This window comes from Xenopus tropicalis, chromosome 6 (assembly GCF_000004195.4).
Source record: "Xenopus tropicalis strain Nigerian chromosome 6, UCB_Xtro_10.0, whole genome shotgun sequence".
Classification (NCBI taxonomy): domain Eukaryota; kingdom Metazoa; phylum Chordata; class Amphibia; order Anura; family Pipidae; genus Xenopus; species Xenopus tropicalis.
Window position 1 is genome coordinate 29,196,441 of NC_030682.2, and position 25,921 is coordinate 29,222,361.

Consider the following 25,921-nt stretch of genomic DNA (forward strand, 5'->3'; position numbering starts at 1 on the left):
ATATTATTCTGAAACAGTCACAAATGAAAATAGAAGAGAATGAGACTTACTGAAGTCCATAGCAGGTTGACAGAGCCACAAAAGATTTGGCTTTTCCTCTTATTTGGCCTTGGTAATAACAATGTTCTCCACCCTAAAGAAATGAACACAAAGATATTATACAGTGATAAATAAAGTGCTTCTGTCCTGCCACTGTTTCACCAGAAAATTAACACCCACATGTGGCAGAGCACTTTTACAGTAAGTGGGAAGCCCAGAAACACCAGAAAATAAATATTATTATGCAAACAGAGGGGCAGATTTTGTCACATTCATTAAAGTTTTGCAGCGGGAATTTGAACAAAAATGCACCTCTTCTCTATGTATAAATAACACATATATATATATTTAAAGATAATGTCTTTAAGTCAGTGGAGCACCTGAGCAGGTATATACCTTAGAGAGCCACATCTAATTGGGCATTCCTACCTCAGACCAGCCCTTCTGATGCTAATCTTATGTTAGTGTTCCCATGAGCTATTTTATTCTATATTCTTGCCATTGCAATGCTATTTTCGCCAGATATTCATTACAGTTTGCCTTATTTGTATAGAGAAAGAGGGAGAAAGAAATATGCAAATATAAACTCTATTCATTAAAATGCAATGATATCTGGAATATGTGAAGTAGGAACCAAAAACATTAAAACTGCTGAATATAAAAAATCATATTCCTTATTCACATGCGGTGCCAGAATCAACAGGGAGTCACCGGCATGGCATCATATCAAACCAAATGATGTCACAGACTGTGTATTCTAATAAAAGTCACATAATACTGACACAAACACATCAGAGATTTTGTTGCCCAATGACAAAAAATGTACCAAAATGATATGCTTTTTCTTTTTTTACAGCCTTTATTTCCTGCAAATGATAGCATCATAAATTCATCAAACTTCTTTTAAAATGTCATTAATATCTTGCAGCTCAAGGGCCTAATAAACAATGGGGCAGACAGAGGCGCAGCTTTATATCACCAGAACCATCTTTAAGTACACTGACGCCCAGGGAGATCGCTTGCAAAACATTTGCCTCAATATAAAATAGGGCAAGGTGCAAGCATTCAGAAACCCTTATTTCAGACTGGGGATGAGAACTGATTTCAGGCTGTTAATGTGCAAAATATTTCTTACTGAAAGACTTGTATGTTTGTGCCTAGATTTCTTTACTCCTAGTCAGTTAATGCAGCTTTGCATGGGCACTCAGTACAAACAGAAGTGGTACACGGAGAGGGATCCAACCCACATCCCACTCAAATATGTTCAAGCACACTTTGGATAAAGCCCTCGCCTTGCAGCAGATGCTGTTTTACTAGTGCTCAGCAGTCACTGGCAGGATCCGTATCGCTGGCACCATTAGGCAGGGGGTGCATCTCCTTAGCTTAACGAACATCCCTCATACCTGCTCCATGATGATTAATATATGCACAGTGTGTGTGTGTGTATATATATATATATATATATATATATATATAGGTACAGGTATGGGATCCCTTATCCGGAAACCTGATATCCAGAAAGCAAATAATTCTAATTTTTTAAAATTATTTCCTTTTTCCCTGTTATAATAAAACTGTACCATGTACTTGATCCCAACTAAGATAATTAATCCTTACTGGAGGCAAAACAAGCCTATTGGGTTAATTCAATATTTAAATGATTTATTCGTAGACTTGTAGAGTTCCAAATTACAGAAAGATCCCTTATCCCCAGCCCCAGGTCCCGGGCATTCTGGATAACAGGTCCCATACCTGTATATATATATATATATATATATATCTGTGTACAAAATCTGAAGATCACTTAGGACCCGAGACCAGTCAGTTTGATAGTCTCTAGGCCCATGTTACAGCAAAGTGATTGGTTACCGTAACTGGCAATTAAATACTTGGCCAATCAGGTTGCAAGTCCGGATATAACATGACTGTTATATCAATTGCATCACATAGGGGTAATGGCAGATACATTTTGTGCTCACTTCTGCATTCACTTCAATGGTAATTGCCTAATCCCACTTGGTGCAATTATGCATCAGTCAATGCTCACTGACTGATAGTGGATAGAGGGGCAATAAGGAGTGTTATGCTACCCACTTGCTGAGCTGGAAATCATGCAGAAAGCTCTGAATTGCCCAATGACCCATTACAAATCTGAAAAATACAAATTATGAACTAGATTCTTACAGTATTTTAACTTCCCAAAGGTGTTTAGTGATACCGAGATCTTATTTAGAGAGGCCAAGGAAAGTCTATTCTTGCCATCTTAAATATGAGGAGAAACTTAGGAACAGTAACGCCAAAAAATGAAAGTTTTTTAAAGTAATTAAAATATAACCCTGCACTGGTAACAGCAGTGTGTTTGCTCCAGTAATGCTGCTATTGTTTATATGATTAAACTGCTGTGTAGCCATGGGGGCAGCCATTCAAGCTGGAAAAAAGGAGAAAAGGCACAGGTTACATAGCAGATAACTGATATCCTCTCTAGAATACAATGGTGTTTTATCTGTTATCTGCTAAGCAACCTGTGCCTTTTCTCCTTTGAATGGCTGCCCCTGTGGCTACACAGCAGCTTTGTTTATATACATTTCTGAGACAAACACACCAGGTGTACAAGTGCGGGGCAGCAGCACATTATATTGTAATTACTTTTATACGCTTTCATTTTTTGGTGTTACTGTTCTTTTAAAGAACAAAGGTGTTAGCACCACCGGCTTCACCTGAGCTGTCGGGCTGCCAGGGCTGCTCATTACAGGGGCTAAGCTTCTAGCATATTGGCCTTGGCTAACAAAAGTGATTTATGGAACTCAAAAGTTTTACTTAGACATTTTTGTTCTTCTGTTAATTGTAAAGGGCATTGGGGTTTTTTTCTGTCTATTCCTGTCACTGAGTTTCAACTTGAGGCAAAAATGTCTCTCTCCTGACCCAGTTTTACCTTGTTTCCATGTAAGGGAAAGCAGAAAAGCCAACGTTACTTGTGTAGCTTCATTTCTACCAGTGCTCCAATGGGTGCAGAACCCTACACCGAGCGATGGAACTCTTTGCTTCCGTATTTCTGCACTCGTGTATAGGTGCCACACTCATGTTAATACAATGCTTTTATTATCTATTCACATTTACTGTACTGCTCTACCCGTGACTCACACAACAGCAACATTGTGTCTTGTATTAAAAATACTCTCACAATATGTAGTCCTACATACATATTAAGACACAAAGTATTTTGAGCACCACTATCTTCAGGTGTCTAAAATATCCCAATGCTTCTTTTAAGCTACAAAAATAACCATTCCAAAGTGGTAAAAGCAGTGTTTTTTGCCCCTGGAGGAGACTGGAGCATAGGGGAACTCAGCCTAAGGGTGAAGACACACTGGGCTACTAGTAGAAGCTACTTTTTGAAGGCTACTAAACTACGGAAAATACCCTGCAATACTCAATACTGAGAATTGCCTCTGCTAAAACACATGTAGAGACAATTATCAGTAAATAATCAGCTTTGTGTATTTTAGTAGCCACGACAAGTAGCTGCTACTAGTAGCCCTGTGTGTCTTCACCCTAAAGGCTAGAGGAGTGAGAATGGGCATTTTCTCTCATAGAGCTCAGAGCTCAGCTTGATGGTCAGTTAGGGTAAGATTTGTATTTGTAGTCCTAGATATTCTAGAAACAACTATATTTTACTTATATCTATACTCATTTTATCAGATAAGGGAGGCCCTGACCAAAGGCTGGACCCTCAAGTGAGGCTTGACTTGCAAAGAATCACTGATTTAAAGTGATTTTACACATTTGTGTCTTACTCATGCTCAAACATGAATGACTGTCTATCTATGTCTATTATCTATCTTGATAAATCTTTTAAAGATTTTATTACCTTCATATCATGCAGTAACTGACTAGGCAGTACATAGATAAACTATCAGCAGTTAAACTTTTAGTCTGAAAGTTAAAATTATCTCTATTATTTCCATCCCTTAACCCCTTATCCAGAAAGTCATTAAATATTTATTTGCTTTTTACATTAATGTTTATGGTAAAATCAATACTCGCTGTAAGGGCAGAGGATGTTGAAGCTCCCATTTTTGAACTATTACAATATTTATACTGTGCAAATTGCCGACTACATGGACTGACAGTGAATTCCCTGCACAAACACACAGAAGTACAGAGTAATGGGACCAAAGATTTTTGAGTTTTACCAGCCGTTGCTCTCTTATCAGCATCAATCATGTATTTCAAGATCATTATTACATGCCAGATGGGCTGGTTGCTTTTGTGATGTATTTATAAAATGTAGGAAAAATGATGATGTTTTAAATTCTTGTTAAAAAATATCACAGACCTGTAAAATAAAGTAGCCTTGGTAGAATTTGCTCTAAAGTTGAGGGAAGCTGTAGTTCTGCGGTTTGAAGTGACACACCACCCATAACTGCACAAGTGAGAAATCCAATTAAGAACAGAGAAATAAATTCAAATAAAGAATACAGCATCCAAGGGAACCGCACTTAAATATTCAAAACCATTTATTAAATGTGGAACTGACGTTTCAGTTGTATTTCAGGGAGTATTTAAGACCTGTCAGTGCAGTTCCCTTGGATGCTGCATTCTCTACTATGGGAATAAGTGATACAGTTCTGTAATAGCTTTAGGACAAAGATGAAGAGAATATGTGTGGCCTGACAAGTCGAACAACCCAAAGGCCAAGAATGGGACTGATGAAGAGTGACAGAGAGGCCTGGCTCTGAACTGCAAGTTCCAAATTAAAAGATAAACGTCTACACCTTTACAATAAGTTGTATGCTTATTTTATCCATCAATTTCACCTTTTCTTTTTCTCTAAGTAAACCCTTATTAACTGATCCAGAGGAAGTTGATAAAAACCTGAGATGTGCCAGCACCCAGGCCATATCAATGGGTCTGGGTGCAGGTACTGGGAAAGGCTGAAGGCAGCATAGGGGGGATAAACGCAGGCCAAGAATCATCTCCGTATGTCACTAGCCTATCTGACTGTGTTTCTATTCTCTGCACTTCTGGTTCTGACTCCTGAAACATTGTAACAGTAACCAACAGATGAAGGGTACTGGCACACCAATAGTAATGGGTCTTCATTATGTTTTTTAGTTTTTGATTTATCTTCTTCTGCCTCCAGCATTCAAATGGGGGGTCACAGACCCCAGCAACCAAGGAGTGTTGCTCAGTGAGGCTACAATTTTACAGTTATTCTTACTTTTATGACTTCCTTTTTAGTCCCTCACCAATTTATATTTCAGTCTTTAATTCACACGGCTGATATACCAAACTGGAGAACTGCTGAACAGAAAATTACTGGAAAACCACAAAAAATGAAAAAATAAAGACCAATAGCAAATAGTCTCAGAGTATCAATATTTTACTAAATTTAATTTAAAGGTGAACTACCCCTTTAAGCCAGATTGCCGTGAGTCCCCTGCAGTAGTGCAAATTTACGTGCTACAAATCATTCAATCATTTTTTTAAAATCAATTTATATTAGAAAGTTGCTTAAAATAAAATCTTTCATTGCGCAAAGAACGGCTTTTGGTCAGAGATTCAATGTTCTTATATTTACATTCAAAGGATATTGGCACATAATTAAACGCTTTTTTTTTTTAATTCTAGTTTATTTTTTTGCACACAATAGAAGTTCTCAATTTATATGTTTGTGTATATATTTATATTTCGGCACAAGATGCACAGTTTAACAGATTTGAATTTAGTGAAAATTATTCTGAGCACTTTTGCTATTTACATGAATTTTCAATTTTTAGCAGTTTCTGAGATAATAGCAGTTTTATACTACAAGACAGCCTTCAACTCTGGTTAAAGGCTAAGGGCTGTATTTATTAACACTGGTGATCAATGGTGATGTTGCCAATAGCAACCAATCAGCAATTAGATTTGAATGGTCACCTACAAGTTAAAGAACAAAAGTCAAGATCTGACTGGTTGCTATGGGCAACATCACTGCTGATGTTTGTCTCCAATGTTAATAAATCCCCCCCAAGCATGCCAGTGGCCCATTACACTCCATGCATTTTCTGGATTCAGTTAACCCTTTAGCTGAGCCAAAAGCCCAGGTATTATAAGTCTAAACTGCAAATACCTCTGAAACCACTAAAAATAGAAAAAGGATGTAAATTGCAAAAGTGCAAGTGGGTTTAGATCTCCTTTATGGTTAGCTTAACATATTGGTTTGGAAAGAGTTATGACATTTAATAAGAAATTTCACTGGGCATCATATTAATATTGGTGTCTTGGGGCTTAAATACACTGAATCCTATAAGGAATAAAGAGATTCTCAGATCTATTTAAACACAAACATTTAATAGATTATTAGAGATAGCCTCTGGATTCACTGGATCATTTTTCCAGGTTTAAGGCTTTGGAAAGATCATTCAGCTCTGCATCAGGTCCAGTATTTCTCTCTGCCATATATGCATCCAGCTCAGCATCTAACTGCTTCTTTAAGTGCTCACTGTATGCATCCTTGACTTTTCTCCCAAATCCTCCACTGTGACCAGAGCCCAAGATTTTTAGGAGATGTCTCAGTGACCTGCCAAATGAGGTATTTCTTTTCCTGCTTCGCTTGCGTTGTGTTATCACAACCTGCGTATTCTCAGCCTTTGCCTGTGTATGCTTCATCATGCCAGGAGGTCTCAGGTCTAAGGTTTTCAAAAGATCATTCAAATCTAATCCAAATCCTCCACTGTGACCAGAGCCTCTGATATTTCGGAGATGTCTCAATGACATATTTCTTTTCCTGCTTCGCTTGTTTTGCGGTATCACAACCTGAATATATTGGGCTATTTTTGGGTTACATTCAAAGTGGCTTTTGGCTAGTTTTAGGCTGGTTTTAGAACTGACTTTGGCTGGTTTTGAAAAATAAATCTGGCAACCCTGCTTGCAGGAACAGGAGAAGATTTCCAGGACAGTGCAGAAACAGAGTGAGGTTTTTTGTTTTGTTTTTTTAAGGTGCCAAGCGGGTTTGGGGAGGCTTAGCCTCCCCTAGGCTTACTGAAAATCAGCCTATGCCAACGTTGCTTGTTGTGGTCTTTGCAATGAGAATAAAGGCTTTTTTAAATGATAAAATTGTATGATGTGCTGTCCAGTATCCCTTATCCATAACTGCAAGCTCATCTAAAACATCTTCTTTCTGTAATACATTTCCTAAGTAATAATTCTGTAAAATGGAAAAAAAATAACCTAAAGTGGTTATAGATTCATTTCACTGTCATGAATGGCACAATAAATGTACAGGATACACCAACTAAAGGTAAGATTCGATTGCTTACTATATTTGGCAAAAATACCGGAATGCACTCAGATTCTGGTCTGGTTCCCACTGGCCATACCCTGAGCTCCATATAATGCTGCTCAAGGTCTTGTCTTGTAATTGAGATTTGATGCAGATATATTCATCTCAAACTCAAATTTGGATGGACACAATGCTATTCCTGCTAATGCAGTATTCTGTACTGTATTCACTTTGCTCGTTTTTTTTAAAGGTTGTAAAGAATGTAGTGCCCCCTCACTGAGCAAAACTTTACAGGAAACTGCAGTATGATGGAGTTTTAGTACACACAACGTTTGGTGAACAACAATATCTTTCATGGTGTAAAATCTTTGTTTTTGCTTTACTTGGTCAAGGAATAATTCCTACGGCTAAGTAGGAAGTTAACAGGGAGTGCAGGGTTTGTGACAGCACCAGTTGCATTGGACCTCAGGGAGCTCTATTGGCACAAAAGAAAAAAAACCTCCCAAATAAAGAGGCTACATAAAGAGCTCATATGTAGGCGCTGTAGGAGTGGGGTGCATAAAGTCGCTGGGAACAATTTGGGATCACTTTGCAACCTATGATGTACAGGGAAGCCTTGATGCAGCATTGCCAAAGGAAAGAGTGGTCCTTGACAGGTACACTTATTCTCCACAATCTAGCAGCATCTGTATTATTTATCAGTCAGGTTTCCTTGCTACACTTACATGGCAGTGGCTGTTGCTACTTCTGCCTATAGCATAAAATACTACTTTCCACTTATTCTGGACTGAAATGGCAGATAAAGCAAGCATCTGGTTGCCGTCGGTTACTAGCCCTGGTGCAAACATTTCCTACATTACTTGTTCAGTGTTCCTAAGATAAAAATTAACTGCCTTTATAAAACTGTCTGATAGTATTTCCTTCAGATAGTCAAACCCTGTGTGTTGACTATGATAAGCACGTATGGCCTTGGTCATAAAAGTCTGATTTAATGTTCAGTTTCCCTTATCTAACTATGGTGTTGTCTCCTAGATTTTTCCTTATATTCACTGAGTAACCCGAGAGAATACAGATTTTATTGTTCTTTTATAAATTATTAACAATACCAAAGGCATTAAGGATAAAGGGCCAGTAAGTTGAAGAGATGCGCTCCATTCTCTTTAACATAAAACACTCAGATAATAAGTGCTAGTGTGATGGTCTAGCCAGCACGTGGCCATAAGGAAAGTGCAGAATGAGACACTTCCTTTTATTGTACTTATATACAAAGTATGGATATGTAACGGAGTGTAGCTGTGGGGTCCCAATGATATCTTCATTCTATCTAAGCCAACCCCGTCATTTTCCCTTTATCTCCTTTCCTTCTTCTCTGTATTATCCCTCCAACAGCTACCCCTGCTTTAACCCTGTTCCATGTATCAGCTGTTGTTAATTCTTTCAGTCTTTACATGTACAGTATTTGTAGAATTCTTTTCCCAGTTGTAAAATAAAATCACCTATTAGGTTCAGGATATATTCCTGTTCTAGGAAGATGCTACATCTGTATAAACATATATGCAGAGCAGAGCTTCAAATGTTGCAACAGCAGCCAATCATTGAGACCTTAGGAGGATCCAACAATAAGATCTTAGATCAGGGGTAACGGACATGGTTAAATAGAGGTTTTGGGATTAAATATCTGTTAGCCAGTGAGGAGGGGTGCCTGCACCAACTGTGCCAATAAGTCTCTAGTTACGCCCTCTTCATAATGCATTCTAACATCTGCATATAAAATGGCATTGGGTGATTTGGATGTCTTATCAACAATACAGGCAATACACTGCAGATTCTGGTGGCAGATAAGGAGTTAATCCCTCTTGAACTGACCCTATTTATTAAGTTAAAATGACATCACTGCACCCTGTATGGATTTCCAAGGGCCTTTCTTTCGCTTCTTTATTCTCTTCTTTTTTTTCTCTCTGTGTATTTGATCGTCAACCCTTTGAGGTCCATTGAAAGTTTCACTACCAGTCAGCTCACGTCCTCTTGCCCAGCGCACAAGGAATTCCATAGCCTGTGAATTAAAGGGGATCTGTACAGCACAGACTGGCATTGCCTCATAGGCTCAGTGTTGAATAAACAATAGGCTAGCTCTGTTTCTAAGAAGCTGCAACTGCTTTCGTTGATGGATAAGCATTTAACTGCCAAAAGGCCTTTTTCTTACACAGCAACCATATTAATGCTGCTTTAAATATTAATGGAATGGAGGTGTGGATATTTCTAGGGCACACAGGTATTTTATATAGCTGACTGATGTAAGAGTTGCCATAGACAACAGAAATGAGATGCCAAAAACTGCTGGTTTCTATTGGAAACATAAGATTGTACTAAGCTATTTGAATGTATTTGTCATCTGTGAATGCAAGCAATTTGTACTCATTATTATTTAGCTATATGGCTGCGGGAAAATAGCTAACAGGTATTTTACTAGCTCCGGCAGCTGTCAAAAGTAAACATTGTTCATTTTCCTTATAGTAAACACCTTGGGGAATATTTATTAAAGAGTTGAACACTGTTTGCTAGATGAAAAGTTCACCATTCTCAGCTCACCTGTTTAGGGTTTGCTGTATTTTCACCTTGTCCCTAATCCCTTATCCAGGATTATAGGATCCCTTATCCGGAAACCCGTTATGGTAGGCCATCTCCCATATACTTCATTATAAGCAAATAATTCTAATTTGAAAAATGATTTCCTTTTTCTCTGTAATGTATGTATGTATAGCTTTATTTATAAAGCGCTACTTATGTACGCAGCACTGTACAGTAGAATACATTAATACAAACAGGGGGTTATTAAGATAATAAGAGATAAATACAAAGTACAACAATAAATACAAATAAATACAAGATACAGTTGCAACAAGTTAAGACACAAGAGGATGGAGGTCCCTGCCCCGTAGAGCTTACAATCTATATGGGAGGGTAACTCACAGACACAAATAGGCAAATATAAGTGCTGTAGGTCACAGTGGGTGACACTACAATATAAGTGCTAGTTCCCATAATAAAACAGAACCTTGTTCTTGATCCCAACTAAGATATAATTAATCCTTATTAGAGGCAAAACAATCCTGTTGGGTTTATTTAATGCTTAAATGATTTTTAGCAAACTTAAGGTATGGAGATCCAAATTAAGGAAAAATTCCTTATCCAGAAAACCCCAGGTCCCGAGCATTCTGGATAACAGGTCCCATACCTGTACAAGTAAATAGGGAGTAGTGAAATTTCCTTCTGATGAACTTTTGTAAACTCTAGTTTTAATATTTGATTAATAAGCACCCAACTTATACTATTTTCAACTCGTTAGGCGAGGCACTTCATAATTGCTGCAAACACTTTCGGCTCCGCCCTACGCTTAGCACCCATAGGAAATCTATAAAGCCTTAGGAAAACATTTGCCCTTTGTGAGGATGTAATGAAAGTGTCAGAATTCTGCACTTGACAACCACCTGAGGAGCCCAGGAACTGGTACTTTTTAAGTGATCCTCACGGGGCACTAGAATACGAGCTGATGTCAGACACTTTCCCGGACACTTTTCTTTTGCTAAAAACTTAGTTTCAAGGGAACCAATTACAACGTGCTCTTAGATTTGGCCAAATCCCAAACCAGATTCAGGATCCAGTGAATCTCTATCAAAAACACACAAATTCACTGAATCTGCCATTGCCTGCAGAGCACAACGGAGAGCAATTTCAGGGTTTTTCATGGAATGTTTTTTTAGAATTAAAAAGAATTGCAGGTAAAAATACCTGGGATCTCCCCATGTCCCACTACCCTAATGGTGCCGTTAGTTACAGCTATATGGTCTACATAATATGCATTATACAGAGGCATAACTACAGAGGAAGCAAACCCTGCAATTGGGGGGGGGGGGGGCAGGGTATGTAGAGGGCCCAATGAGGCCCTAATTAATGAGCAATTTAAATATATCTTACTAGAAAAAGTCAACTTACCAAAATGTTGGGTCTCTAACTGTGGGGCCCAGTAACATCTAGTTATGCCACTGACATTATATATCATTTTTTTTTTTTTTAAATGTCATTTTCTGCAGGGTTTCAGATAAGATCACAAAAAGGCTGGAAATAAAGGCTTAGAAAGCCCCTTTGATCTAAGCACCATCTACACTGCACCCTTAATGGAGCTAATTTTTATTCCAGGAATTAAGGATTATGTCTAACAAGAATTAATCGCTGGTAGGTGAAATTGCTATTTACAAAAGAGATATCTAACAAATTGTTTTCCTCAAACCAAATTGCTAAATCTCCTTGTGTAAACAAATCTGTGACAAATGCAGTAAGAAATATTACCCAGTGTTTGTCGCTGGGAGCTAATGAGGCAGATCCTTTATGCTTGCTCTATTTCTTATGTAATGATTGCGCTTTCCAAATATATCTGTGATGCCTGGCTGGAGTTATGGGACCCTTTCTATACAAGATGACTGGGGCTGTAACAGAGCGGGGTAATGCATTAATTATGGATACCTAGCCCGTGTGGCCTTTCAGATGTTCCTGATGTTCTTCAATACACTGTAACACTCTAAAAATGTTTACTGAATAGAATATACCATTAGTTTTTGTCTGCATTTACTACACAAATGCCCCTCCCTACCCGTTTTTTAATTTCAGTGCGTTATTGTTCATAATTTTTGATAGCTAGGATTTAGTTTTTGAGGTCTAATAAGGTCTATGGCACACCAGGCTGATTCTTAGCCTGCGGATAACCACGGGCTGAGAATCAGGCTCTATGCTCTGTTCAGCATACCCCTGTGCCTGCACCCGGAGCCACTGCGCGGACTGGGTGCAGGCACACTGAATACAGGGGTTGATTATCAGCTGGGATTTTATCGGCAGGCCAAGTGCACTGTTGGCTACACAACAGACAAGCCATCTTACTGCGACTGAATAATGAAACATTTACCTGTTCACATATAGATGATGATATACACATAAATAAAGTATAATCCAAATGAACAGTGGCATTTTCATATCTGCAATATAAACAAATACACATACTGATATTTTTGCATTAGACTTTACCTATGCAGTAAAACAGGGACAGCTCAACACCTGCAGTCACAGCCCAGTCACGGCTCTCAGTAATTTGCACCCAAAATTGAGTTAACTGCCACCATTGCAAAGCATTGTAAATGCACCAGAAATCAACATAAATAGGTAACTTTGATAAGAACAGAAGTTCAGATGAGGACATGGGCAAAATGACCAAGGCGCACCCTGAAAATAAAACCTCTCTGGGTTATGACTATGAAGATTTTCATTCATCCAGGTCATAGTATATCTAGTATAAATAAATCTAAAGCAATTGGACTTGTTAAGTAATCAATGAAGACGTTTCAGTACTCATCCGAGCAGCTTCTTCAGTTTTAGCTCTCTGGGTTAGTGTCTCTTATACAGGCTTGTCTACAACTTTAGCTTTCTATACTCTTTCCCAACAGAATGCTGGGAATGGTACCAGCTGAAGATCTCTGTTGGACAGCTTACATTACAGAACAATAGTTTATATACCAGGAGTTTTGAAAAAAAATAATTATATACATATGTTTGTATGGACAGATCTTATTTACTTTCTCCACAAGTAGGAGCTTTTCTCACAACATCCTCCTCAACACCTCAGATCTTCTGTGATCCATATCTTGTTCCCCAGACCAATGGTCTACTTTGCACCTGTGCATATCAATGATCACCTTTCCCAAAAGCAAATCATTGTCCAAGGGACTATCATGAGCTGCAATTTGCTGATGAGTCCACTATCAGTGGAAATAAAGATAGGATGTGTGATAAAATTAACAGAAAACCATGACTTACTTTAAACTCCACTGTTTTCCCATCCTGTGTTACATGTCTTTCTCGGTACTCTGAAGACAACAAGTCACTGTGTTAGAAGAAAGCAAAAACACAAAGAGATCAATTAAGGAAGAATAATACTTTATTTATTAAGTGTATATTTATTACTGAACAGATATGTGGCGTTAATAAATTAGTTCCATAATAGCTTTTATGGCTTTTCATCTTGTCCAATGTATTAAAAACAAGAACAATTAATTTCAGAGGCCTAGTGCAATGTTAATTTCATGCCAAAACTGAGTATTCTTAGTATTGTCTGAGTGATAAATATCTTCAGAGCATTGGTTCCAGTTCACTTGAATGGGAAAAGCTCAGTCTATGGCTGATGCTCTTTGTTCTGTTGCCGAGTGAAACCCTGAGTCTGGGAGAGACTGGGAGAGACTGGAGAAGGCCCAGGGCAAAAGAACAAGGCAATCAAAATGCTAAATATAAATGCCTACAACTGCACTCTCCATTCATCTCTTGCTGATTATTTATGTGATGATGATGAGCATTGTTTATTTATAATACATGACTAACATTAATGATTAATATCATAAATGGCCTGCAAACAATGTTATATTCTGCCGCGACATCACTCATGCATAATAATAAATAATATATTCCTACCTACTGTACATGTTTACGGACATTAGAAGGAACTAAGAATTCTTTGCTCTGCGTAACAACCTTCAGACTTGTGTTGTTGCACGGACAAAAAAATACTGAAATTATCACAGTAAAACTGGCCATACACAAATACATTCACTCACTTGGGAAGCAGATCTTTTCCTGATTTGGCCTTTCATGTGCAGGGATAAATGGGGATGATCAGATCACTGGCCTGGGGGGCAATAAACCACAGGGAGGAGACCAAATTAATATGCAAATATGGTCCCCATCAGATGAAATTTTAAAACGTTCCCAAAAGATATCTGGCCAATGTTGGCCGAATATCTTTTGGGCAAACTATTGAAAGGGGTCCATGCATAGGCCATTAAGCCAGTCCACACTCTAACCACCTTTTAATAAATGTTTATATATATACATATATCCCCAAAGGATGGGGAAAGGTATATTTTGACTCTTTTGTTATGGCAGGACATTCCCCGCACATTCTACTCTTTGACAACAATATTTAACAGCCAACCTGAATTCACTTGTTCACTGCCACCAATGGGGTTTAATAAAGGACACATTTAAATACAAGCTCTTTCCCAGCACAGAAAACCAGACAGGTCTAGGAAGCTATGAAAGCTTGTCCTTTAGATTCAGCAGCCTAAAAATTATTATGTTTGCCTCTCTGAAGCATAAGCGTTGGCAGCCTGGGAGGGTTTTTCATTTGCAAGGTAGTAATTTCACAAATGAAATCAAGAACATGAGGGGGGCAGAAAAGGGAAGAGTTGGAGAAACAGAAAAAGCATCTAGATTAGGTCTGACATTAAAATGAGGATTTGGCAAAAAATGCAAATGCAAAAACATGCAATAGTAAGTGTGCATTGATGCCATTCATAAAAGCTTCTTGCGCCCCTATACACTATTGCACTCGGCAAGCCCCATAGTATATGCTCAGTCTGCTCTGATGAGTAGTGTGCAAGTGCCAGCCTAGACATGACAGCAGTTCCAACATGTCACTAGGGGGTTGTCTCAAAAGACAATACTAAAAGAAGGATACACTTTGTCCCTTGTCCCCACTCCAGGTGTAAATGAACCCTAATATGCTCTGTATAAAAGCCCCAAAATACTCCCAATACAGACAAAGTTAGAGTAGAGCAATTTGTATGCCATAATAAGGCAAAAACTATTAGAATGTAAATGTGATAACAAACTCCAGCCATAATGTGGCTTATATTTAATTTATATATCTGCCTTATTTAAGAATCAAAACTATTAGGTCAACCTGGACCAGAATAACAGTACCCCTTACTGCCTTCAATGGCATAAAAATAACAATTTGGTAGGCCATAAGGACCCTGCTTTTTAAATGTTACTACATTATTAAAGCACAAATTGAATTTTAAATTTCCCCTAAATGTCCAAGTAACCTTACTAACTCTAGGATCAATACAAAGAGCACTCTGTTTTTAGACATAGCATGACTTAATATAATGAGAGAGGATGCAGTTGTAATGCACAGGAAAGCATGCATGCATTACATTTTCTATGCACCATTAACTATATTGTGCAACCTCTGCTCATACAGTTAATAGTCTCCATGGGCTTTTCTAGGGGCAGGAGGGGTCAAGCCATGTCATACAGGCAGTCCAGTTATTATTATAACATATTACATTCATTTACATTAGTCCTTTCCAAATTGAGTTTACAATCTAAGGTTCCTACCAAATTTTTGCAACTCATACTAGCGTCCATTTAGGGTGAAGACACACAGAGCTACTAGTAGCAGCTACTAAAAAAGACAATATTGATCATTTACTGATTCTCAGTATTGTCCATGGCATGGTATTTTCTGGCATTTAGTAGCCGTGACACGTAGCTGCTACCAGGTAGTCCTGTGTGTCTTCACCCTTAAAGTTGGCAATGCACTGATTGACATTGGGGGAGGGCTTAATGACATCAGGGGTGGGATTGATTATGGAGATGGCAGAACTGATTACATCATAAGCAGGGCTTTGACATCAGGTGAGGGTTACTGCTTCACTCAAAGTTCTCAGAACATTTTGAACCAGAGGGCACTTGAAAGCCAGACTGCCCTGTTCAAAACCAGATAGGTGGCAACCCTAGCAGCATTCAGTGCATCACATGATATTCCAATGGAAACTAGTGTGTCTGGAGGACTCCCATGCAAGCACATGAAGAACATACAAACTGGAGCGACTCAGCGACACAGTCTGTAAATATAATCTGGACTCGCTGTAACTTCATTTCACACATTTTTATGAAACAGTTTTATCTGTTAAGGTTTGTTGTGCAAAACTGGGCCAGGTTCATCTATTATGATCAGAAGGCGCAGAGAAAGCCGCTCCACCTCCGTGCCCCACTAAACTAAGCGTGGAGCTGGAAATAAAATATGTATCTCTTCTATCATTTATATCCAAAAATGTTACTGTATGGTAAAAAAAAAAAAAAGCAAGCAGTCAGAATGCAGGTAATTGTCTACCGAGATCCACACAGGCAGAGATAAGCCTTCGAGAGCCAAGTCATTTAATTTAGGAGGCACGACTATACCCACAAGGTTATGTCTTACTTGAAGATATTTAAGAACCAATAAATCAAAGCCAAGGTGACATTAATAACCACAGAGTGTGGCACTTGAATATAATACTAATAGAAGAAAATTAATACAATTCTAATGTCCTACTGTTTTCCAAACTATATTTGTTACACAGTCACAGTAACCAATCTGTTTAAATTCAATATATATAAATTATTACTATATAAAACACTAAATTCTTATTTCTCAAGGCTTCACTGTCAATCATGAGGATGTCTTAAAGGTTTTTCAAAATTAGTTTTAGAATTGTCATTCAGACATATACGTCATGAGCATCTTTGTCTAATTCATTCACTGGCAACCATGATGCCCAACCATAGATTACTGTGTGGGACACTTGCAAAATGCAACAAGAGTCTCATGTCACCGAAATATCTTCAGCTAATGTCTCTAGTGACATGTGTGGGGGCAATATCCCATTATATGAGGTTTGGTACAGGACATTTTTTCAGTGGAACCAATTGATTTGATACCCCATCTAACGTTGTTGCTCTCTGCCATACCATTAATAGGCTTGTCCTTGTTTTTTAAACAGTCTTATGTGATTCACAAGAGAAAAGTTCATACTTCAGTAGCCAGATACATGAAAGAAGGAAATTCTGATTTATGTTCTCTCATGTGATCACCAAGTAAACAGCACATACAGAGAGTTTGCCATTGTTATTAGAAGAATGCTATCTATCCCTAAATAAAAATGCTATGTGGATAAAGAAGAAGAGACAATACTTGCCTATCTGACAGGCCTGGTAGTAACAGATGGACAAAACTGCAATAATGCAGTAAGTTATGCAAGCCAGTAAGATATCAACTACACAAGATTGATTAGAGATGTTTTCTGAAGGCTACCGCAAATTTGCAGCCATATAGGTAAAACAGGCCCTAATCATATATATGTAGTCACTTCTACAGATGTAGACCAACAAATTCTGTTGTGAGAAATGGGTGCAAGTTGTCAAGCATTCCAACTGGATTCCTGACTAAAGCAATTAACTGCTCTGCATAACATTTGGAGCGAAAAAGAAACAACATTTCGAAACAGACTCTAAAGGACTAATATACAATGCACCATGTGTTAGGCAGTGTCCAATTCAAAAGACTTGGGGGGAGGCATATGAATGACCCCTTAATACACATGGGAAATCATACACTATATGGCAGGCCATTCCTCTTCTATACCAAAGTCTGTATATCGGGTACTGGTCAGGCCCATAGCTTTGTCATTCCTGATAGACTGACTGCAATCAGATTAGGCCAAGGGTTTGAAATACAGGTATGGGACCTGTCATCCAGCATGCTTGGGACCTGGGGTTTTCTGGATAAGGGATCTTTGCATAATTTGGATCTCCATACTTTAAGCCTGCTAAAAAATAATTTGAACATTAAATAAATCCAATAAGCATTAATTATATCTTAGTTAGGAATAAGTACAATGTATTGTTTAATTATCACAAAGAAAAAGACTCTGACTTATTTCCTTAAAATGAAGTCTATGGGAGATTGCCTTTTCGTGATTCAGAACTTTCTGGATAATGGGTTTCTGGGTAACGGGTTCCATACCAGTATATGAACTACAAGCACCCAGAATGATCAACCAGCAACATTTACGGGTTTGATGTCAATGTGTTAGAAAATTCCTATAAAGGTAAAGGATCTATTATCGGGAATTTTTGGGACCTGGGGTTTTCCAAATAAGAGATCTTTCTATAATTTGTTTCCCCTTACCTTAAAGGCTGCTAAAATATATAGACATTAAATAAACCCAACAGGACTGATTTGCCTCTGATATGAATTAATGCAGGTTATTTACCATCAAATACAAGCTACTGTTACAGAGAAAAGGAAATTATTTTTAAAAATTAGAATAATTTGCTTCTAATGGGAGATGGCCTTCCCCTAATTTGAATCTTTCTAGATAACGGGTTTTCCGATAAGGGATCCCATGAAATATAATCATGCATACCACTCAGCAGAGCACTGCTACTATTACATCTCAGTATAAATAGTGGAATCCAGTTACACTAGACAGTTTGCTAACCAAAACCCTAAAATGAAAATGGTTATGCAATAAGTTGCCTTTATTTTAATGTACTTTCTGCAGTCAGCAGCATATCGAGAAGGGAGTAACTTGAGCTGCAGGTTTAATGGACCATGGATGATTCTGTGGAGTAAGCTCTTTACCTGAAATCCTGTTACTAGATATGAGAAAAAGATAAGTGTAGATATTATTTGACTTTACTCATTACACTGCAATAACACCAGCCATTTAAGCCCCACATAAAGTCCTATATAATCCCATACCCCAGTTTGCAGATTTATAATTCAAAATCCATTTTATAGTCTCCATGATTTGAAGCCCAGTCTTTCAGTTCCTTTGTACCAAACAGATGCAGTGTTAAGAAAATGGGGAGCAGTACCCCATGGCAGGCAAAATAGGTTAAGAGATACCAGATAAAGCGCAGAGGCCATACTCATTTTTATGCTTAATAAATATCAACATCATTTGAGTTTTTTGAATAATTCTAATCAGGAAGTTTTTGAACTCAAAATGTAAAGAATACAAATTCAGACGCTGATAAATCAGCCTCTAAGGCAAATGTCAGACATGGCTTTATTTGTGTTCCTATAAAAAAAGCCAAGTAACGCCCAATACCACTTGTCTCATGAATAATCATGGCAAACACAGGGTGGGGGGGGGGGATTCATCTGGAAATGCCAGAATATTTTAATGCTAAAAGTCAAACCATGTACACTGACAGTAGCCTGCTCTGATGTATTGTTCTTTATTTAGAAGGGAATGATAAGTATTCTATAGAGTGTAAGCTCTTGTGAACAGGGCCCTCTGATCCTATTTTAGTCTGTAATCCTTGTTTGTTAAATTATTGTGAGATCCTATTTTGTTATAAATTGAGTTACAGTGCTGCGTAACTTGCTGGCGATATATAAATAAATTCTGCCGATGATGTGTTGTTATGGGTTGGGTTAAATTCTATAAATAATAGTAGCTCTAAATGGCATGAAATCAGGAAAACTGTCAGTGCCCCTTTAAAGTTACCAACTACCTATAAATAGTACATATCTTATGTGAACTATTATATGAATTATATATGTACTAGTACTATATGTGTACTATATATGTACTATTGCTCACATATAGTATAAGGTGTCACACAAATGATATTTTGTTTCCATTGCTGAGACTGACAGCAGGACTAATAGAATCTCCAGATCTCTTCATGGTCTGAGCAATAGAAATAAGGGCAAGGATAACACTGAGTAACATACAATGTGCAGCCTTTCTGGTGATCAGGGGTACATGTTAGTCTCTTGGAATGTACCATGTTGCTAACTGCTGATTGACATATTTGCCTTTTGGATGAGTTCAATGTCAGGGACAAATCTGAAATGAAATGTTCCAACTAAGGAATGAGTTTTCACTTGTACATAATCTCCAATATATATCCTGCAGTCAGTCACACTGGTTCCAGTGCTAGAACCAGCCATACAGATTGTGATAGAAGGCCATTGATTTCAAAGGGCCAATCAAACTCCCTGCAACTGTTCTGTTGCCTGTCTTTAAAAATGAAAAGCAGAGTGTGGATCTTTATGAAACATACCCCATAGAGCAAAGTCATTAAGAGAAGCTGCCACAACATGGCCTATATTTATATATAGACATTTACACAGATGGATGCACACACACGCTGACTCACACACATACAGTACAAGCTTTTATACCCCCTCTGAATTCTTCACAGTCTGTTCTTAACTTCAGTTTCTATTCAGTATAAAGTTTATAAAGCAAAATAATTCCATCCTCATTAGAGACCATGCTGTCCTTGTGTGAAAGAAAATATTTAGGAGACTTTTTTATGTCTTTGCAATAGGGACTTTGTGTAGTGGGACCATACCTTAATATATTAAAGCAATATTGTCATGGGAAAACATTTTTTTTCAAAACACATCAGTTAATAGAGCTTCTCCAGCAGAATCCTGCATTGAAATCCATTTTTCAAAAACTCAGAATATTTAATTTTGAAATTTCACATGGGGCTAGCCATATTCTTTATTTCCCAGGGTGCCACAGCCTGGTGACCTGTGCTCTGATAAACTTCAGTAACTTCAGTCACACTTAACTGCTGAGCTGCAAGTTAATATCACCCTCATCCCAGCAGCCAATCAGCAGAACAATGGGAAGGGAGCAAGATAGCAGCTCCCAGTAGGTTTTAGAATAGCACTCAATAGTAAGAAATCCAAGTCCGGCTTGGGACTCCTCCAGTTACATGGGAGTAGGAGAAACAATAGGTTACCTGAAAGCAGTTCTAATGCGTAGCGCTGGCTCCTTCTGAAAGCTCAGACTCAGGCACAATGCACTGAGATGGCGCCTACACACCAATATTACAGCTAAAACAAATACATTTATTGGTCCAAGAATAACATTTTAAATGGTAGAGTGAATTATTTGCTATGTAAACAGTGTAATTTAGAAATAAAAAGTACCTCAGAAAAATCATTACAGTTTCCCTTTAATTACATTTATTGAACTAAATAATGGAACATAAACCAAGGTACTCCCAAAATTGTGCAGAAACTTTGTGCAACTTCCAGACAACCAGCAGAAGTTGAGAATCACTATAGATCATGATTACACAGTTCTCGAGGGATGCCTGAGACACTATAGGGCAGATTTATCAAAATGTGAGTAAAGAGCTTAGAACATTAAAAATCACCCTTGTTCAGTTCATTCCTATGGAATTTTTAGAAGGGTATTTATCAAATGGTGAGTTCTAACTTTGATCCATTCATAAATATGTTTTTGAAAATTCCATAGAACTGAATGGAACAAGGGTGAGTTTTTCTGAATTAAGTTCTAAACTTACATTTTGATAAATCAACCCCTATGAGTTATCTGGTTGGTACAACTTTTAAAGGCTATAGTATATATTTTTATTAAGTGCCATCGTTTTTTTCATTTATTTATTCTCTTCAGTCCTGGTCTGGGTGCACCTGCTGAATGTAGAAGCAAAAAGCCAGTTTTTCATTCTACTACATGCTCGCTCGGGGCCAAAGAGAAGAATGGAAAAGCGGAAGAGAATTGTGATGCTGTACTCCTACAGAAGTACTTTGGACTGGTACACTTTTGAGTGAACAGGGGTACCAATCCACATTTCAGATATGGGGATGACTAATATTTTGTATCCCCCAGCAATTAAACCTTTACTTTCCCTTTCATTGCAAAGTGACTATTCTTTGTCTTACGGCGTTAGATTTTCCTTGTGTAGCCAAGCTCTTACAGAAGAAAAATGTCTACTGATGGCCTGCTACATTCGGTTTGCCCTGCTTCAGGATTTTTATCAAGTAGGTGGATAAGCTGGAGTTGGGACTGGAATCAGTGATTCATTAATTAGACGCTTAGTTGTTTTTTGCCCTGAAGGAACCCTACAAGCTTAGTTCAGCAGACAACAAATTAGTTGAGCTAGCATTACAGGCACGTCAGCCTAGAACTTAATAAATATGAGATAGGTCTTAGGTTTTGGGAAGTTGGTGGAGTCGTAGTTGGTTATTGCATTTGCTGAGCTGGCAGGGTGCTGTTAGCAAGTGGGATCCCTGTTTTTAATATTGGATGATAAAATGGCCATGGTTAGCTTTCCACTGTAAATTCAACAAACGACTTGTCATTGTAGCTCTTTGTTTTTTTCTGGTTAGACAGGTATGATATGATATGAGTTGCAATACAAAGTACTTACCTGCTGCTTCTCACTAATACAATATTATTTGGTATTTACTGGCAGAAATAAAGAGAACTCTGCCCAAAGCTTTATGATAACATCCTCCTGGGTGCAGGTGAAGGCCTAGGTTCATTATTGATGAGAGTAATGTATTTAGAACAGTTTCTCTATGTGTATTAATGCATACATTTATATGAAGCATAGATTCTCTAGCTAAAGCAATATTCCCAGTCACTTTAACCATTAATTACTTCTGCTTTTTTTTGCCTCCATATTCTGATCCTACAACCTGCTCTGGCTTTCTGTAAATTATTTATGTAAATCCTACACAGCACCATTTGGCTCAGCTACAAAAAGCTGCAGACACTTACCACGCAACATCTTTATTAATATTTATCTGCTTCATATTTTCAGGATATTTTTCCAGAGAGAGATTACATTCAATTCATATAAATAGCACAGATATGAATATTTCAGGTAAGCGTCACAAAATCTTGTCTTGTATTATCACTATTTAGAAATGGATGTTAAACGTGACTTCTTTTCTAGGGCTCATGGCACACCAGGTGCCGACTGCTTTTGACTGTTATGGAAATTCACAATGGACAGCCCTGGTGAAAATGAATTTCATTCATGCCCGAACTGGGAATCTATGGCTTCTGGCAAATGCCAGAGGGGCTGATGTAAGATGCCATATTGGGCAGGTGGGGGGCTGTTTGGGCCACTATGTTACATGAAATGCCAGTACCTATTTTGAATTCAAGTCCAGGCCTGATTTCATTACATTAAAAAATCATTACACCCATCAGTGTGGCCTCTATTAAATCTGCCTAGGCCTGCATTAGGATCTGAAAAGGTTACCCAAGAATCAGATCAGCCTGATCTGGCATGTGGGTGGTTAAAATGGGGTAGCATTTATTCGTACATGGACATCTTGACTTCCTTAATTTTCCAGGAAGTTAGGAGTTTTCGGGAGCCCCCGGTCTCCCGTCACTATGAGCCATTCTCTGGGTTTTCATATCTTCAAAGCCAAACTAGAACTGTGCATAGGCTGTAAGCATTTAGATCAGGGGAGGGCCCTATACTCATGCCCAGTGATTATTTATTGACATCAGCAGGGGTTTGTGCACATACAGTATGTAGTGACATTTCCAGACTCCCCATAGAGGCAACGATTTTGCCACATTTCTCCCGATGTCCACTTAATGTACGTTATCATCTCTTACTTGTATATGCCAAAAATCGTTGATGTAGAGCAGCATGTTTGATATAAACTGCTGTGTTCAGCCATCTTTTATCTGTCAAAACAAAGCTCCGCCCAGTCTAAGGTGACACCCATAGCAGCCTAATAACGCAGCACTGTAATTTTTTTTAGCTACAACTAATTTTTAACTATATAATAGCTGTACACAAATATATCTATAACCCACCAAGTGAAACACAAATGTATGTATATATTTAAAGGGAAATGATATTAAGAAGCCGGGTACAGAAAATAAAGAAATAGACATTATGAATTATAGTTGAGTTGGTGAGCCACTAGGTAATCACATAAAAGGTAAGATTTCTGCCGATAATTCATTTGCGGCTTCCACTTTAGCATCAGCGCCAATGCCTGCCTAAGATTGTCTCCTTCATGTTTCTGTGCTGCATCATTTCCTTTTATTGACAGTAGACAGTGAATTATTTAAGTGATTAGAGCAAGCTGCTTCTCAGAACATGAAGAGGCAAAACTGGAAATGTTCCCAAGAAAAGAAAAGGATCAATGAGGTGTAAGGGATGCTGCTACTCCTGTCAGCACTCTCCTCCAAAATCAAGCAGGTAAGTTGTTGCTGAGAATGGGAACCCTAGAGTGGGAGGTATTTCACTTTTCTGTATGAAGAATAGTTAAATACAGGGGTTCTATAGCCTTACACCACATGGGGAAAATCTCTAGTGTTTTGCCCACTAGGTTTTTGTTTCCTGATTTCTCATTGCCCTGTTTCACTTCCCAATGTATTTTCTGGGAATTGCCTAAAGGCACTGGCACTCAAAAATTATGTATTCAAGTATACAGCCCTGGGGCTTATAGTTACTCATAGAATGTTCATTTGGTGCACATAAAGACAATAGCCCCTTTCTCAATAACACTTTAAAGAAATAAAAAACAAACACTTTTGTCAACAGTACCATATTCTTTGTAAACACACATACATATCATACACATACACAATATGGCCAGAAGCAGCTGCAAAATCACTAGTTTTGGTGTAAAGGTCACAGCCAATGGAAATGTTCTCTGGAGAGAAAAATACGCCTCCTCACTTGACGGAAGAAGAACACTACCAGCTTCATTTAACTGCAAAGACTGGTGGAAGAGGAATGGTCTGGAGATCTATACATTTACATTTATGCCTTCTAGTCTTGTACTGTGATTACCTGCTATTGGGACAATGTTGCTGCCTTCTTGCAAACCCACTTTGCCTTTCCTTATATTAAGTCATCCAGAATATTTTTGCGGGATAATACCAGATAATCCCACATCAACGTAAACGTCAACTCTCTTTAAGTGGAAGTTACTGGAAGAAACTGGTGAATGATGCCCTTCCCATACACAAACTAGGGCAGAAATCTTGTTTTTATTCAACCAAAACTTGGCCCCAAGTGAGGAATTCAAAAATAACTACCTGGTTTGGGGGCACTGAGAGCAACATCCAAGGGGTTGGGGAGCAACATGTTGCCCCCGGGCCACTGGTTGGGGATCACTGAACTAGGGCATAGGCTGCCCCACCAAATTTAATAAGATCTCTTTAATCAGAGATGTATGGACCTCCTGCTGAGAAACCACTACTGATCAGGAACCAATCAAGTATAATTGGGACACATTACAGACTTCCTACCAATTTGTCTGCTAAATGTTAGAGTCCAGGCCCTTGCCCCCCTCTCCCCCCCCCCCCCCATGCCACTCATCGACGAGCGTGTAGGGGCGAGGAGGCCATCCAGGTTGAGTAGTATAGTACTTTTTGTGAGATTGCTGTACAGTTTGTAAAGTATGCACATGTACCCAGGTTAAATTGATGCAAAAGGGAACATTGAAAATATGATAGCAGTGTCCTCTGCAGGACTACCATGGGCTAGTGTTTTTTTGTTTTGTTTTTTTAAAAAGAGGTGTTGTGGCTCCCCAGTTTTCAGGTGGCAATAGTCTAGCAAGTATCAGTACTTGTGCTTTTAGTTGTTTTACACTTTGGGAACTTGCAGGAGGCAATTTTAGAATTTTGAAAAACGCAGTGGGAACACCCACCATATGCCATAGGCCTAAAATTACTACTGAAAATGCTTCTTCCACACAGGTAAAACGCACCTAAACTTATCAGCGAATTGATTCCATAATATTCTGCCTTCTTGTACTTATGAGCATTCAGAGATGTGTTTTATGGCATTCGTGTTTTATCTACATGACAAAATTTTTGCACTCAACATGTGTTTTTACACTCGACTTTTGTTCAGACAGATCGTAGAATTGAGGGTTGCATTTAAAAACTGACAAAAAGCACTTATCAATGTGATATATGCTTTTATGAACACAGCTTGCTTTTCTAAATGCATAAAAAATTTGCAAATCTTTTCACAATACAGCCGCAAAAATATGGGGCAACAAAATGAACAGAGCAAGAAAAAGTTGCAATCAAAAAAATGGTGTGGTTGTGTCAAAAAAAAGTCTAGCATCAGCCACATTTCGCCAAATCAGCAGTTTCACCAAATTTTCAGGACAGATTTGCTCATCATTACTGCGCATTC

The 25,921-nt window shown here is 38.2% G+C and overlaps 1 protein-coding gene across 3 annotated transcripts in view; it reads right to left on the reverse strand.

The window, feature by feature from the left end:
- Positions 1–25,921, reverse strand: part of adam22 (ADAM metallopeptidase domain 22) — a 115,403-nt gene that overhangs the window by 48,943 nt on the left and 40,539 nt on the right. For all 3 annotated transcript variants that reach the window (XM_031903285.1, XM_031903286.1, NM_001256227.1), the window contains 2 exon segments: positions 13,169–13,235; positions 51–133 (listed from right to left, as the gene is read on the reverse strand). In XM_031903285.1, the coding sequence (XP_031759145.1) occupies positions 51–133; positions 13,169–13,235 (150 nt within the window).